Source organism: Gamsiella multidivaricata (genome assembly GCF_025024155.1).
Source record: "Gamsiella multidivaricata strain RSA 2152 chromosome Unknown BC939scaffold_11, whole genome shotgun sequence".
In the NCBI taxonomy this organism is placed as follows: domain Eukaryota; kingdom Fungi; phylum Mortierellomycota; class Mortierellomycetes; order Mortierellales; family Mortierellaceae; genus Gamsiella; species Gamsiella multidivaricata.
The window spans coordinates 564,356-580,665 of record NW_026251719.1 but is presented as its reverse complement, the minus strand read 5'-3'; the positions used below and the strand labels follow the sequence as shown (position 1 = coordinate 580,665).

The 16,310-nt window shown below is 50.6% G+C and overlaps 3 protein-coding genes across 3 annotated transcripts; 1 reads left to right on the top strand and 2 right to left on the bottom strand.

Moving 5' to 3' along the window:
• Positions 1-270: 270 nt before the first annotated feature.
• BC939DRAFT_500326 (uncharacterized protein) lies at positions 271-3,755 on the bottom strand (the record flags this gene model as incomplete). Its single annotated transcript, XM_051560036.1, has 2 exons — positions 271-1,463; positions 1,580-3,755. The coding sequence occupies 2 exons, from the start codon at positions 3,753-3,755 to the stop codon at positions 271-273; spliced, it is 3,369 nt and encodes a 1,122-aa protein (XP_051415579.1).
• Positions 3,756-8,390: 4,635 nt separating this feature from the next.
• BC939DRAFT_442088 (carboxyl transferase) lies at positions 8,391-11,268 on the bottom strand. The gene is made up of 6 exons (XM_051554335.1): positions 10,882-11,268; positions 10,645-10,728; positions 10,364-10,477; positions 10,016-10,255; positions 9,065-9,912; positions 8,391-8,786 (listed from the first exon to the last, which is right to left on the bottom strand). Exons 1-6 carry the CDS (start codon positions 11,008-11,010, stop codon positions 8,558-8,560), a joined length of 1,644 nt encoding a protein of 547 aa, XP_051415578.1. The 5' UTR covers positions 11,011-11,268; the 3' UTR covers positions 8,391-8,557.
• A 1,372-nt stretch (positions 11,269-12,640) lies between these two features.
• On the top strand, positions 12,641-15,829 carry BC939DRAFT_500324 (carbamoyl-phosphate synthase L chain, ATP binding domain-containing protein; the record flags this gene model as incomplete). The annotated part of the gene is made up of 7 exons (XM_051560035.1): positions 12,641-12,808; positions 13,031-13,183; positions 13,459-13,546; positions 13,628-13,828; positions 13,951-14,171; positions 14,276-15,214; positions 15,347-15,829. 7 exons carry the CDS (start codon positions 12,641-12,643, stop codon positions 15,827-15,829), a joined length of 2,253 nt encoding a protein of 750 aa, XP_051415577.1.
• Positions 15,830-16,310: the final 481 nt, after the last annotated feature.

Genomic DNA, 16,310 nt, shown 5'->3' with positions numbered 1-16,310 from the left:
CGAGATCAACTCGGCGCTTCTACCACTTTGATAAACATAAAAAAAAAAGAAAGAAAGAAAAGAAAGAAACCAAGAAGCATACATAACAGGAAGATGAATAATCAAGACGCAAAGAAGCAAGAAACTATGTACAATTAATAGACTGTAAAAAAAAAGGAAAACACAACGCATGGTAAAAACATTCATAAAAAAACGAAAAAAAGAACAAGAGTCACATCCCTCGAGGAGTGCGTATGTATGTGTGTGGGTGTGTGGGTGTGTGGGTGTTGTCTATGCAACGATCGTCAAGGCCTGCAACTCCATCAACTGATCCCCCAGTCGCTGCTGGAGTCCCTTCAAGTGTCCCAGCAGCCCCGGAATCACCTCGACCGAGAACCTCACATGATCCTGCTCTCCGTGCTTGAACATATACTGTCTCGCCACATCCCTGCCCAATCCCTCCATCAGAATATCCTTCAGCACCTGCATATGTCGGTCCGATGGGATCGGTGTGATCACCCCCACAGACGACGACGACTGCGAGGAGGCGGAATTACCGCCGTATCCGTAGCTCTCGTATCCATCATCGTCGTCATCATCTTCTTCATATTCATCGTCGTAGCTAGGGATTCGGCTGCGATTGCCTGAAGAGGACGAACGGCCTTTAGGGTGCGAATGTCGACCGCTATATTTCTGGTACCGTCGGAAGGATGCCTCGATCTCTGCGGCCACTCCATTACCGCTCGACATAACCTTCCACTTCTCACCGGCCTCGTCTTGACTCTGGTCCTGGTTCTGGTTTTCCAAATACCCTGGGAGCGGTGTTGCGGGCGTGGTGCACTCGACACCCAAAACTGAGGAGGAGTTACTAAAGCTCTCGGTCATCACCATCTTTGACCCTTGCTTCTTCAACGGCGCAACCGCAGCTCCCAGATTGGGTCGTCGTCGCTCACCACCGATCGCCCACCCCTCGGTTGCAGGCTCAACACCGATGGTCGTCAATCCCGAAGAAGAACGCGAGGAGGTTACCGAGCGCATCTCCTCGCTATCCACCAACGTCGACGACTGTGAGATCGACCGTGTCTCTGCGGTCGTTGTCAAAGCAGTGGCCAGCGCCATATGCGAGGGCATTGACGACGCAATCGTTGGACCTGTGGTTGTCGAAAGTGCAGGTCGTCGTAGCCCCTGGCTCGTCGCCTTGCCGATACTCGAGGCGCTCTGTAGCTGCTGCAGATGCTGTGAAGATTTCTTGGCCGACAGCGGTCCAGCCGCCATCGCCGGTCCGGTGGTTCCTGAAGTCGAAGACAGAGAAGGGAGAGGGGAGGGAGAAGTTGACGTTTGGGCAATCTCACCAAGGTCGATGATCACCTCCGCCTGCTCCCAGTCTCTCTGGAACAACATCGACAGATCCTGGTGCTTCTTTGGGTTTGTCGCCTTCAACGAATTCGACGCCATCCTTAGTGAGGTTCGAAGGGTCTTCAGGTCTATCAAGAGATACACATACGCGCACGGTTTAGGAAACAACATACGTTCGTTGGTGACACGCACGAATAACGAACACGAACACGAACATGGACAAGGCTATGTTGTTGATACGTACCTTCGATCTGGAGCGCAAAGTCCTTGATGTTGTAAATATCCATCTGCAACGAGATCTGGCTTTCGACCACATTCGTCGGTACGTTAATATCGGCTTCCTCGATATCAAAGTCCTCATCCCAGTTCTCACTTGGTCTCGAGGACATCTTATAGAACCCCCTGTGGCCCGCATCCGCCGGCAGACTCAAACACCTCTGTCGACTCCTCAAGCTGTTCAGATTCGCGTTCGATGGCTTCTTCATGTATCCTCCCTTGGCCATCGGCGTTGTCGTCGTCTGTTGTGACAACGGCAGTGTCACGGTCGAGTACGAGGTTGGTTCCCTGGCCTCGGCAGAATACATCGGGCTCGAAGACGGCGCTCCGGAATCTGACTGAATATCCCAATCCTCATCGTCATCATCGTCTTCATCCAACACCTCGCCTGCTGCGAAACTTGTTGCCAACGGACGACCTTCCTGTTGTGGTGGTTGATCCTCCATCAAATAATCATTGTAATCCAACCGTCCGGGTTCTTGATTGAGTTCCGCCTGATGTCTCGAGATCGCCTTCAGATCATCCCCTGGTCGTGCGGTCCTTGTCGTCGGCTTGGTCCCAAAATGCTCCTGAAGCGGAACCCGCTGAGGTCTGCTGCCGCTGTTCGTCGAGGACGTTGACTCGTCCTCATCATCGCAATCGTCCTCGACATCCGTCAGCGTATGGTTACCCTCGTCCGAGATATCTGTCCCGCTCAGACTATTCCTCATCGGCGCGCCCTCCAATCCCGAGTTCTGTACGAACAGTGATTCCGCAGCTCCGACAGTGTGTTGTTGCTGTGAACCCTGCATCGACTGCTCTTCCTGTGATAGCTGACCGCGTCGACTCGTCCCTGAGGGCTTGGACCAATGAAAGATCGTTGAATCGTTCCATATCCTCCTCAGCCGACTCGCCTCTTTCTGATGTTTCTTTGGATACCACGATGGCGTCGATAACAGACGCGTCTTTGTCTGTTGCGGAGCCTCATGCTGACGCTGGTGCTGGTGCTGGTGCTGGTGCTGGTACTGGCGCTGCTCCTGCTGCTGTTGCTGATCTAGCGTCACATCCAGGTAGCACAGGCACCGAAGTTGGGGCTGTTGTTGTTCCTTGTACGAAAACTTCTTTTTCCGCGACATCTGGAAACTTCCACTACCATGGCTCTCGCCATCCGATCCCTGTCCAAAGGTCGATGACAACGAAAGCGAGACACTCGAATAGGATGAAAGCTTTGATGACGTAGACGCGGACGGGGTCATTGTCCTTTTCCAACTTGCACTCTGTGTCTGTGTCTGTACATGTACCTGTACCGCAGGATCTTCATACTTGTCCAAGAGAATCTTTTCCGGCCGAACCACCAACGGATGGACCGTAGTCGGCGGCATAATAAAGTTGGGTCCTCCTGCAGTCATCGAATGCACCGGACACTTCCGTGGGCGCTGACGAAATAAGCGGAACCGCTTATGGACAGAACACTGCTGCTGGAAGGTATGTGAGGGTGACTGCGCCTTTTGGGCCAACGAATGCTGCAATTCAGTCGGGAGCTGCGTACAGTTCTCGGGCGCACATGCGACCGTCTCTCTTGCTTGGAGCGGTCGTCCGAACACATGGCCCAACGCCGAAGCCGTTCCCACGGCTCCTGACGCAAAGACCAGCTTTTGTTGCGTCAGAGGGCGAGAAAATGGAGAGCATGGGGCCGAGATCGAGAAGGGGACACGTTGGCGTGGACGAGACAGTGGACGGTAGCCGCCGTTCAAGTGATTGGCCAGAACATGTAACAATCGCAGATCCAGGTCATGGTTGATCGAAAGCGAGATAGGAGTTGAGTCAGGGGCCGTTAGAGGATTCAGTAATATTGATGTTGTTGATGTTGTTGATGTTCCAGATGAGTGGATCCAATGTTGGGGCAACGGGCGACGGATAGGAGACGGTAGCGGACGCAGGCATAGCCGAGGTCGAAGCGCAGGTGAGGAAGAATAAGAGACAGGAGAGAATGAGGTTGAAATGGTTAGGGACGCAGAAGAAAACGAAGGTGGAGATGAGAATGGAGGTGCGGGTGGAGGCGGCGACAAGGCGGGGGTACGGGATAAGGACGGAGGAGAAGATGTAGGAGTTCGTGCAGGGTCAGAGGAAAGGAAGAGGACCCAGGTAACGAGTGTTCTGCACATCATTGAGTCGGGCTCTGGACAGGGTAGAGCTGCAGAGACATATCAAGCACACGGATCGTGGGCGCGGCAAGTCCAAAAGAGAAAAGAAAATGGCGTTGCGGAGAAAGCAGAAACAAAGAAGAGCACCAAGGGAGGGAGGGCCACAAGGAGGAGTCGCAAGCGTAAAGACGGTTTCTAGACCCAACTCGTTCTCGACCGTTATTCTCGCGAGTGAGGGCGAGTGAGGGAATGCAACGTGTGCAAAGTGTGCAAAGCAGGGCAAAGCAGGGCGGGCAGAGTCCACTGATAGGGACAGGACAGGAACGTGTGTGCTACAGGTTTGAACGCGTTTTTTTCTTTTCTCTTTTTCCTTTTTTCTTTGGTGGAGCACAGAAAATAGAGACACCCTGATTTGCTGAGAGCAGAGACTGTGTAGGAAAATGTGACCAGGGGAGACCCCAAAGAGTGCAATATCCAGTGGAGGCAAGGTGTACGGGTGTGCTACAAACAGGGGGGTGCCTTTGACTTTTGAAGCGGAGAACTGATCAGTGGCAAAGAGGATTCGAAATGAACAAAACAAGGTCATGCAACGAAGAAAAGCGTGAATGGACTGAGGTGAGGGGATGAATGCAGAAGAAGAAAAAAGGGAATGCACGAAACCAACGAAAAGGCCAGTGTTCCCTTTTCTCTTTCTTCATTTTCTGCAGTAATAATGAGTGATATACTGCGAATAAGGGCGGACTAGAACACTCTTCTTTTTTGTATTCTTCCTCCTAGGGAAGTGCACGCCCCACCGCTTTACCATGTGGCACTATCCCTCTCAACCACCTCTCGAATAAAAACTCATCCGCTATCTGCCTGCCTAGTCATTTGATTGGGACAGAAGAGAACTCCTCGAGGGTTCCAAAAATCCTTTACAGCTCTGGCCCCTTCCAATGCTTGAGTAAAGGAACAAGGAAATGTCCTTACAATTACTCGGACAACGACAAAGCTGAGAGCGAGAAATGGGGGAACCAGAGGGGAACCGTAGACATGGACTGGATATTACCCACAAGGGCACAAAAAAAAAAAAAAAAAAAAAATACTAGGGAGACGAGGGAAGAGAAAGAGATAGAGGAGGACACACGAACAATCAGCAGGAAGAGACGGAAAGGGAAACAGTGTGGGAAGGGACACATTAGACACTCAATGACTCGTCCCATCCATTCATCCGTCCCCATGGATGTAATGAAGGATTACCCGCAAACAGCAGATACGGACAAGCAAGAAGAAAAAAAGGGAAAATCGGAAGGATGGAGAGGAGGGAAGAGGAATATAGCGTCGAGTGTTGCCTAATGTATAAAATGCCGCTAAACCATGCCGAGTGGCGGGTATGAACACACTGCCGACGCCGCTGCTGCTGCATGAAAGGACCACGCAGCAGGAGACGGAGAAGGAAAGGGGACTGAAGGCACGACGAAGCCGCGTGCATAATAATATCCACACATCGTCCCCTTTCAGTCCACCGCGCGTGTCGTATGCGTGTCCTCCGCCACGTTCGTGTTTGTCGCCCATTCCACACATTGTGTCATTGTGCCATTTCCCATTGCCAATGCATCAAGAGTGAAAAAACAAAAAAAAAAAATTGGTAGGAGACGAATATATTGCTATATTCTTCAGAAACACATCGTATCAGGAGAACTTACCGAGCTGATGGCGCCAGACGAGGGCATTGGTCAATTAGTAATCCCGTCAGAAAACTTTAACGGTTTCAGTTCTCCAGAGTCCAGGCTGGACTTGACTTGTTCTTGCAATAGGACAATAGGAGAATTTTGATCAGGCACACAACTGACTGACGTACTTTTACGAGAGGCGGGGATTGAAAAAATAAAGTAAAAAAACAATACCACGCTGCCGTGATGTAGTACTTTTTGTTCAGTTGTATAAGAAAGGGAGGAGGAAAAAAAAAACGTGGGGAAAGACCGAGAGGGTAGCAAAGAGGGGAGAGAGGGAGTGGATATGGTGCTAAAAAAATAATAGGACAGGACAGGTGGGCGAGCGAGTGTTGCGGTTGCTGCTGCTGCTGCTGCTGCTGCTGCTGCTGCTGCTGCTGCTGCTGGTGTTGGGATGGTGCCTGGAGGTGGAGTGTGGATTCTGTTCTGCGTTACTGGGTGATATGACTGTGAGAAGAGGAGAGGGGCGGTGAACAGGCGTCGGTGGTGGCGGTGATAGCGAGAGCGGCAGCGAAGGAGGAGACGAGTAAGCGAGGAGGAGAAGGCAATGCGGAGTGAGATATCGAGGACGATGAATCAGGAAGCATAGACTATGCAGTTGGAGGTTTGAAGAGCGAGTGAGAGAGTGAGAGTGCGAGAGCGAGAGTGAGAGAGCGAGAGTGAGCGGGTGAGTGTATGTGTGTGGAGGGAGGAGGGAGAGGGGTGCTGCGTATTTGTGTGCTCTGTGTGCGATGAGTGTATTTCCAGGAACGGGCTTGGAATCAAATCAATGGAGGGAGGAGGCAGCCCGACAGGAGGGATGGCGGATGCAATGACGGAAAGAGAGAAAGAGAGAGGAAGGAAGGAAGGAAGGAAGGGAAAGAAGGGAAGGAAGGAGGAAGTGTTCTTGGGTTTGTTGACGTGGAGCGAGGAAGAGAGGAATGAAGGAAGGAATGACCGCGGCATGACCTGTTCTCTTCCTCCCCCCACTCACACCCGAGCGAGCGAGTGAGTGGGCGAGTGAGTGAGTGAGTGGGTGAGTGGGTGACCAGATCAGGGGTGCTGTAGTGTTCAGGCACACACTCACCTGTACACAATACTTTATTCAATTGAACAAACATAGTTCGTAACCCTCCCCCCTTTCTTTCGTTCGTTCGTCTCTTTCCCTTCCAGTCACTCCGCGTCTGATCCCATATGACTCTCATTCTGCAATGCCATGAACATCCTCATCTCGCTTCACCAAAACCACTTGGTTCGCCTTGGTTCGGTCCGACTTGGTTCGACTTGCCTGGAAGAACAAAATTCTCCGCGGGTATGCGACCATGGCCGTATGCAAGAAACAGCTCTGGTGTATATATACCGCTCCATCGGACTGGCTATGAACCAGTCAGGCATTATGACTGCAACAGAGGAGAAACAGCACCCCGATCTGCTTACAACAACAACAACAACAACAATAGTAACAGCAGCAGCAGCAGCACACAATTGCACACAATTGCATCAGATGTTAAACCTACCCAGGTCGCCCTTTCCCACCCATCCACACATTGTCTGCACACCCCTCAAACACAGCAAACCGCATCCGCCAATTAAGCAGAAACCGTTTACCCATAACCCTCTCTTTTACTCCACCGCCATTCACCCTAGTACTTAGTCTACCCCCTAGCATATGCCATCGTACGGTTAAATCTAACTCACTATGAAGCTGAAGCTGAAGCTGACCCGCATTGACGCCCCCCCCCCCCCCCCAATGCACTATGCATCGCGTATGCATCTGCATTTGCGGAGAAAAAAAAGGGGATTCTATGGACTAGCCGATCGACAGGGACGTCCTTTTGCTCTTTGCTCTTATCTTATGTCCTTATGTCCTTATGTCCTTTTGTCCTTATGCTCCTATGTACCTACAAAACAAAGTGATTACATACGCAGCAACGCAGCAGCTACGCATTCGACAGAAAGGGCTATATACACAGGGATACATACAACATCGGGTATGATGATGACCCTTTCGCTCATAAGACTTGCATGGCCTTGCATTGCGCACATGCATCTGTAGCTGGACCAGACTTAGACTGGACTAGACTAGCTGGCTACCTAAGAGTTTCACGCATAACATAAAAAAAAAGGGGGGTTGGTGGAGGGCACCGAAACAAGCCCATTCGCACCGGCTGCTTTTGTCGGTCACATTCATTTGGGCCTTGCACTCCACTGCACCGTCCCTGAATTCAACAACGTACAGATCACTAGAGGACTACGTACTGAGCGGGCTGGGCGCCAGAGAAAGAACTGACCCGTGTGTTTCTACATGCAAATGCACCCTATGCCATGCCATGCTACATTGTCCCATACTACACGATGTTATCTCATGCAGTTGACATGACTCGTCCACTCGCCTTGCTCTGCAAACAAGCAGGATCATAGGCACCCATCATTAATAGCTAATGGACAACCGCACTTTCATCCGCCTGTCTACATTTGTCTGTCTGTCTATCTGTCTGTCTGTCTGCCGCCTGCTGCCTGCTGTCTACTGTCTACTGTCTGCGCCCAATTCAATCGATGGTCTCCTATTCTCCCCTCCCCCCTATCCGTATCACATCATTATACATCCCTCAATCGAAAAAAAAGGTCATTTGGACCTATCCTTCCAACGGACAATCTTCAGCCTTTCCTCCGCCCTCCCCTTCCCCTTCATCAGAAAAAAAGATAAACCGCGCAACGCGTCATTTCAAGGGTAGTTCGGCCTTATTCCATTATGAACACCACTCGACCAGTAGTACATCCCTGCGACAGCCCCAGCAGCCATGGCTGACAACAGACCATCGAACAAAGGCCAAAACAAGACGTGATGATGCAGGATGCAGGGTGCAGCAGCTTTTTTCTCTCCATAACCTGCGCTGCTCACCTCCTTTCATTTTCCATCCAACGTCTAGGAATGAACGTCGTCCTCGCAAAGCTGCACGATGATGTGTTGCATAACCCATTGTTTATTTGTAGATCTCTCTTGTTTTGAAATAAAGAAAAAAGTCAACTTCAACCGGTCTTTCTAAAGCAAAATAAACTGTATAACGAAGAATTCCTTTGTTTGTTTGTCTCCTCCTCCAAACACTGTCTCTACCCTTTTTTTTCATGTCTTTACAAAGGAATGTTGCCATGCTTGCGCTTGGGGTTCTTGAGCTTCTTGTGACGCAACATCTCAAGGTCCTCAATGATCCTACGACGGGTCGACGACGGCTCAATCACATCATCGATATATCCGCGCTGCGCTGCCGGCAATGGGTTCGCAAACTTGCTGATATAGTCCTTCTCCGCCGATGCTCGGTCTGCGCTCGATCGGAAAATAATCTCAACGGCTCCCTTCGCACTATTTATTACAACAACAGCAACAAAAAAAAAAAACAGTTAGAGACATGACCACGATCCAGGTACAAAAACAACAACACAGAACGCAATTGGCACGTAATGGAACACAAGAAAATATCATGGAGACCCCAAAACCATGCAGCGAAGCAAACAAATGAAAAGAAAAAAACAAAAAGGAAAGATCATGTCATATCCTCCACTGTCCTTGAAACAAACAAAGTGTGCACCAAACCCTATTGTCAAAGACGATGATAAAGCATAGCAAGTTTCAAGGCTTACCCCATGACAGCAATCTCAGCGGTGGGCCAGGCATAGTTAAGATCGCCGCGAAGGTGTTTCGAGCTCATCACATCATAGGCACCTCCGTATGCCTTGCGCGTAATCACCGTCACCTTCGGCACTGTCGCCTCCGCATACGCGTACAACAACTTGGCTCCGTGACGAATAATTCCATTGTGTTCCTGAGCCGTTCCGGGCAAGAATCCAGGCACGTCCACAAGCGTCAAAATAGGAATGTTGAACGCATCTGCAAACCGCACAAAGCGCGCCGCCTTGACCGACGAGTTGATATCGAGCACTCCGGACGACACCAAAGGCTGGTTCGCAATAATCGACACGGTCTTGCCACCCATTCTGGCGAAACCAATCACAATGTTCTTGGCATAGTCGGGCATGATCTCAAAGAACTGGGAGTCGTCCGCCAGACGCGTGATCACGTCCTTGATATCGTAGGCCTTGGTTGAGTCCACGGGCACAATGTGGTTCAACGACGCGTCCTCGCGGTCCGAGGGATCGTCCGTGTAGCGCACAGGAGCCGGCTCCCGGTTCGACAACGGCAAAAAGTCGATAAAGTCACGAAGGCGCTGCAAAGCCTCGACATCGTTCTCAAAGGCAGCGTGGGCGACTCCGGACTTGACAGTGTGGGCCTTGGCACCGCCGAGCTCCTCCTGGGTAACCTCCTCCTTCGTCACAGTCTTGACAACTTCAGGTCCAGTAACAAACAGGTACGACGTGTCGCGGACCATGAACGTGAAATCCGTCAACGCGGGCGAGTACACAGCGCCTCCAGCACAAGGACCCATGATCAGCGAGATCTGGGGAACCACTCCCGAGGACATGACATTTTTCTACAAGGCAAAAGATCAGCTATTAGTACATGTCCATTTCCGCGCGTAGTCAAGATCCCATTGACCACCAGTTTGAACAAATGCAAGATAGACAAGCGCTCACCAAGAAAATATCAGCATAACCAGCCAAGGACTCGACTCCCTCCTGAATACGGGCTCCGCCAGAGTCGTTCAGACCAATGACGGGGGCACCGACAAGCAAGGCCTTGTCCATGATCTTGCAGATCTTTTGCGCATGAGTGTTGGAGAGGGATCCACCAAAGGCAGTAAAGTCCTGCGAGAACAGGAAGATACGGCGGCCGTTGACGGTTCCGTGACCAGTAACAACACCATCTCCCGTAATCTGTTCAGAGGAGAAGCAATTGACAATGCGGATCAGCATTATTATTCACAAATACGCGTTTCACCAGCATTATTTTCCCCGGACACTAGCTGCAAAGACATGTCGTACCTTTTGCTTCTCCATGCCAAAATCAACACAGTTGTGCTCCACAAAGGCATCGTACTCGCGGAATGAACCAGGATCCACGAGGAGCTCAATGCGCTCGCGAGCAGTCAGTTTGCCCTGTTTAAAAGAAAGAAAGAAAGAAAGAAAGAAAAAAAAAAAGTCGTTTTCATATGCAGGTTAGAAAACAAGATGTGTCTGATCAACCAAAAAGCGGATCGCAAACAGTCAGAGTGAGCAGCAGATTCGCAATCGCTGTTAAAGTAGAATGAGGATCAGGAGCTTGCCTTCTTGTGCTGAGTCTCGATTCTCTTCAGACCACCACCCAAGAGCGATTCCTGACGCTTGGCATTGATCTTTCCGACGACGTCCTATAAGGAATCAGAACATGGGAAACACCCGAGTCGTTGTTTTGGTGGCAAGTGTGCAGGTCTAGTCAGTAAGTTGTGTCTTTTACTCAATTGAGCGTGTGAATTATATGAGATCCACAACACCCCAAGATAAAAAAGGGTAATCGGCCGTACATTCTCCGCAGAGATGGCTGTCTTGCCAACGGCATAGTGGCGGGCAGCGGTGGCAAACGCTGGCAGGGAGCGACGGGTGGCCGAGGCCAGGGCGGCCCTGGATGCAACCACGGTCGAGAGACGGAACATAGCTGTGGATCGGATGAGAGGGATCAGGGGAGGGGTCAAGGCGATGGGATGGGGATGGGATGGGATGGAGATGCAGAGGACAGAAAAGAGAGAAAGAGAGAAAGAGAGGGGAGGGGATTGCGGGAAGGCAATGGCGATGGCGATGGGTGGAAGAGGAGGAGAAGGAGGGTGGGGAGAGGAAAGAAGCAGAAGGAAGGAAGGAAAAAAAAAGGGCCCCTTTGCAGCCAAAGTGTTCTTTAAGGTGTAAAGACGGGAAAGAGAAAGTGTTCACTTTCAACGGGTGGATGTACACGACTTTTTTCTTCCTACTCTTTCCTTCGCCATCCTCCCTCTTTGTCTTCTTCTCCCCCTCCCTCCCCCTCCTTCTTCTCTACATTCTGCTTCCTTCCTCGCTCAGTCCTCAGCAGCGACACTCCTGGTGGTAGTACGTTCCCCTCTTGGAAACGGTCGATTCTGGGGCTTTCAATTGCTTTCCCTCCCGGATCAAGCAGCAGGTCTGTAGCTCGAATTTGATGAACCAATAAGTCTCCGCTGTTCTATCCTGGGCCGGCTCGGGACCCCACACGGCCTCATCAGCACCCCTGACGTTTGTCATCTCAACAAAGCCTCCTTTGCCGAAAAGATTATCTTTTGTTCATTGCGGAGGGATACGACCGAGGGAACTATCTGCATCTACAACTGGCACATCCGACAAATGCTGTCGTTTCTTATTCCTCCCCACGGAGCAATCAAATTTCGCTTGCAATTTTTTTTCCCACGGTCGTCACCCTCGACGCTGGGTTTCAACCCCTCAGGGGCTTCTTTCCAGGGTAACCCCACACTCATCTTGCGAGATCCACTGACTAAAATGAATAGGCTGATAATCTCTCATTCTCCACACTCTCCGGAGCAGCTCAATCATAAGGCTGTATCATCACCATCATCGTCGTCTTGAAGGGATCAGGAACCAGGACAGACCGGAGTTGGGGATGGAAACGCAAATCAGAGAGTTCAATTGAAATACGCGCGGCGTTTCAGTCAGTGAACGAGAAGGACAGACGGCTTGATCAGCGCGTACGAATCATCCATATTACGAGGCATTGGATGCACTTGCTGTAGTTGTTCAAATATGCTTTGCGGGGTCGATTGCTTTGTCAAAGAGGACATCCGCATTCGCAGCCGAGAGAAGAATATAAACAAAATAACAAAAATATGGCCGATCCGTAGTCGCCGCGGGTTTTGTTTTCCCAGACTTGTGTCGGACGAGCGAACGTGAGCTCCTTCCTGTTATCTTCATAGTCATCAATTGCCAACTGCGTTGTTCGTAGCAATACTTTCATTGACGAGCCAGTGATAGATAATAAGCAGCCTCCGGATTGAAGGAAGAGCGTGCGTATCGGTGGCCTCCAAGAAGACATGTAATATAAAAAAAAATGTGTTGCTTCAAAGTGAAAAAACATAGTCTACCGTATTTCCCGTCGCCCCTCCCCGCTCCTTTCCTCTTTTCCTTTCTTTTCTTCACTCCTCCCCACTCTCTCGTTGCGTGCCACTCGTTCCTCTGCCTCCTCCTCTTTCTTCTCGGCCTCTCCTCTCCTCTCCTCTCTTCCTCTTCTTCTTCTTTGTTACTCCTCGCACTCTCTCGGTCCACATAATGTCCCTTTCGCTCGCTGCAGCCATCCCGCGCACAACCGGTCGCTGGGTCTGCTCCCTGACTGCGACTCGCCAGCGTCTCTTCCACTCCTCCGCCATCTCCAGGGCTGCCGCTGCCTCGCCCTCGCAGCAGCTCCAGGGGCACAATGACTATTCGCAGTATGGCAAGGTAAACAACCGAACCTCGGATCCTAGATTCAGATTCAGATTCACCCTCAGATTCAGGTGTGAGATGATTGAGATGATTTATTTCGACACCTGCCTCGGTCGTGAACCTTGAACACTGATCTGTCCCACGGTACCTCGACCCTTTCATTCCACTGACCCGAATGTCCTAACACAAACACCTACTCCCTTTTTATTTTCACCAATGACAATGGCATCACCGTAGACCTTTGACAAGATCCTGATTGCCAACAGAGGAGAGATTGCATGCCGTGTCATCAGGACTGCCAAGAAGATGGGCATCAAGACCGTCGCTATTCACTCGGATGCCGATGTCAACAGCTTGCACGTCCAGTTGGCCGACGAGGCTGTGAACGTGGTATGTTAGACACAATGTCCTAAAAAAAAAATGCAATTGACGAGCCTTTGTTTGCGAGTCGCTGGTGTTGTCGGACAGACACGGATACCAAGAATGAGCCATATACCTTCTTTTTGCGCAAGAAACGCGAACAGGAGAAAGAGGGCACAACAGAAGACTTTTTCTCGCTAAAGTGTCAGCAATCTACACTGAGAAAACACCCTTTGATCCATGGACTCGGCCACTGATCTTTTTTTTTCTTTTTTTTTCTTGAATGGCTACCAAATGCTTCTTAGGGTCCCGCGCCAACCTCCCAGAGTTACCTGAACATCCCCAACATCATCAAGGCCATCAAGGACACTGGCGCCCAGGCTGTTCACCCAGGTGCGATATTACAATTGCCACAGATCAGTCCAATTTGCGCTGTTCCTTCAGAGATCTAACTTCCAGTCTTTTAATGTCCAGGTTACGGCTTCTTGTCTGAGAATGCTACATTCGTCAAGGCTTTGGATGAAGTCGGAGTGACCTTTATTGGGCCCTCTGAGGACGCCATGGCTGCCATGGGAGACAAGATCCAGAGTAAGATCATTGCCAAGGAGTCCAAGGTCAACATCATTCCCGGATTCAACGGTGTCGTCCGCGATGTCGACCACGCCCTCGAGATTTGTAAGTCAATACAAGAAAAGGCGGTGCTCAATGTCGCTACCACTTCATCATGTCACCGTACTGCTGCAGTCCAAGTCGATCTCGGATACTAAATACAATACAACTATGGTGGTCCGTTTTAGCCAACGAAATCGGATACCCAGTCATGCTCAAGGCCTCTGCTGGAGGTGGAGGAAAGGGAATGCGTATTGCCTGGAACGACGAGGAGGTTCTGGAGGGTTACAAGATGGCCAAGACCGAGTCCATGGCCTCGTTCGGTGATGACCGTCTCTTGATCGAGAAGTTCATCGATAACCCTCGCCATATTGAGATCCAGATCATCTCGGACAAGCACGGCAACACTGTAAGCTCTATGCGGATCAAATTATCCCGCGCATTTTATGTTCGACCATGAAAGACTATCTGCTAACGATGATTTTATTTTTATTATTATTACTATTCTCGTAGCTCTACCTGCCTGAGCGTGAGTGCTCGATCCAGCGCAGAAACCAAAAAGTCATTGAGGAAGCCCCATCGACCCACATTGATGAGAAGACGCGCAAGGCCATGGGAGAGCAAGCCGTGATGCTGGCCAAGCATGTCAAGTACTCGTCCGCAGGAACAGTCGAGTTCTTGGTCGACTCTGCCCGCAACTTCTACTTCTTGGAGATGAACACCCGTCTCCAGGTCGAGCACCCCATCACCGAGTACATCACCGGCATGGACTTGGTCGAGCAAATGATCCGTGTTGCTGCCAACCAGAAGCTGATCCCTAAGCAGGAGGACATCAAGATCAATGGCTGGGCTATCGAGTCCCGTGTCTATGCCGAGGACCCCGAGAAGTACCTCCCTTCGATCGGTCGTCTCTCCAAGTACATCGAGCCCAAGTCAACCAAGGGCCAGAACGAGGTCCGCTGCGACTCTGGAATTGTCGAGGGATCTGAGATCAGTATCTACTACGACCCCATGATCTGCAAGCTCTGCACCCACGGTGCGACTCGTGAGGAGGCCATTGAGAACATGAAGCATGCTCTGGACTCGTATGTCATCAAGGGTGTCACGCACAATATCCCTCTCTTGCGTGAGGTCGTCTCGCACGATCGCTTTGCCTCGGGCAAGTACTCGACAAAGTTCTTGGCGGAGGAATACCCCACCGGATTCAAGGGCCATGCGCCTAACCCAAGCTCGCTCGCCCAGTTGGCTTCCATGGCCGGTTTGATGCATGTCAAGCGTGAGCTCCGCAACTGGGCCTGGGGCCGTGGTCGTGAGGCCTTGTTGAAGGAGGATCTCCAAGGAAAGGCGCCCCACAGCTGGGAGCTTTTTATCGGTGTCCAGGGAGTTGATGAGAAGGTCCCTGTCAAGGTCGAGAAGGTCGGCAAGGGCGCCAACAACGAGGATGAGTTTGAGGTGAGTCCGTTTTGACCTTTAACTGATATGAAGAAAACTTCAGATTGGGCTTTGATGCTTACTTTCGTCTCTTTTTTTTTTTTTTTTTTATTATTTTTTTATTTTTTTATTTTTTTTATTGCGATGGTATAGATCCATACTCCCGGTATGGCTCCTTTCAAGACCTCGACTCACTGGCCTCTGGAGTCTCCCTTGATCTCCCAAAAGTTCGATAATGGCGAGGAAGTCACCCTCCAATACCTCGATACGCTCCCCCTGGGCTTCCGCGTCCAGCACTTGGGTACGAAATTCGATATCACGGTCAACAATCCTGCCCAGCACGCCCTCTCAAAATACATGCCCATCAAGGAAAAGGCTTCGACGACCAACATGATCTTGTCGCCCATGCCTGGCTCCGTCGTCTCTGTTGATGTCAAGGTTGGAGATGTCGTTGCTGAGGGCACCGCTGTCGCGACCATCGAAGCCATGAAGATGGCGAACGTCCTTCGATCTGTCCGTGCCGGTGTTGTCAAGAGTGTCATGGTTAAGCCTGGTGACTCTGTTGCGGGAGATGAACTTTTGGTCGAGTTTGAGGATGAGGCCAAGGAGGCCGCCAAGGGCGAGGAGAAGAAATAGAGAACACCCTTTGCTTTTCTTATTTTTATTTTATTTTTGCAAAACATGAAGGTCGAGTGGAAGTACAAGTACAAGGAGAACTGCAGTAAATAAAAAATAGTACAATCATTAGGTTCTATTGGCTTTTGCTTGCATTTTGTTGTATGGAAAAAACACGATCTAAGTTGGTCGCTGCTTCTTCAGAAGGCTCCGTTTGCGTGCGACTGTCAGTAGAGGAGTTGCCTCAGTGCCTTTGTCCGATCGGAATTCACTAGCCGAAAGCGCCGACGACGATGGTACAGTGATACCCTTTTCAAAACTCCCCGCCTTGGACAACAGAGGTAATGATACAACACGCGCGTTCTCATCCGTCTCAAGAGTCCTTCCTTGATTCCTGCCCGGAACATCATCCATTACCGCTCTTCCCTTGCCCTTGTCATTTTCTCGAGCGACCCCTTGCAGTACCGACTCCTCGGAATTACCAATATTCTCGGCAGAAAAC

Coding starts and splice junctions, on each gene's coding strand:
- BC939DRAFT_442088 (XM_051554335.1), bottom strand. CDS start 11,010: ATGTTCCGTCTCTCGACCGTGGTTGCATCCAGGGCCGCCCTGGCCTCG. Junction 10,256..10,363: donor TTGGCATGGAGAAGCAAAAG/GTACGACATGTC, acceptor TCCTCTGAACAG/ATTACGGGAGATGGTGTTGT. Junction 8,787..9,064: donor GCTGAGATTGCTGTCATGGG/GTAAGCCTTGAA, acceptor TGTAATAAATAG/TGCGAAGGGAGCCGTTGAGA.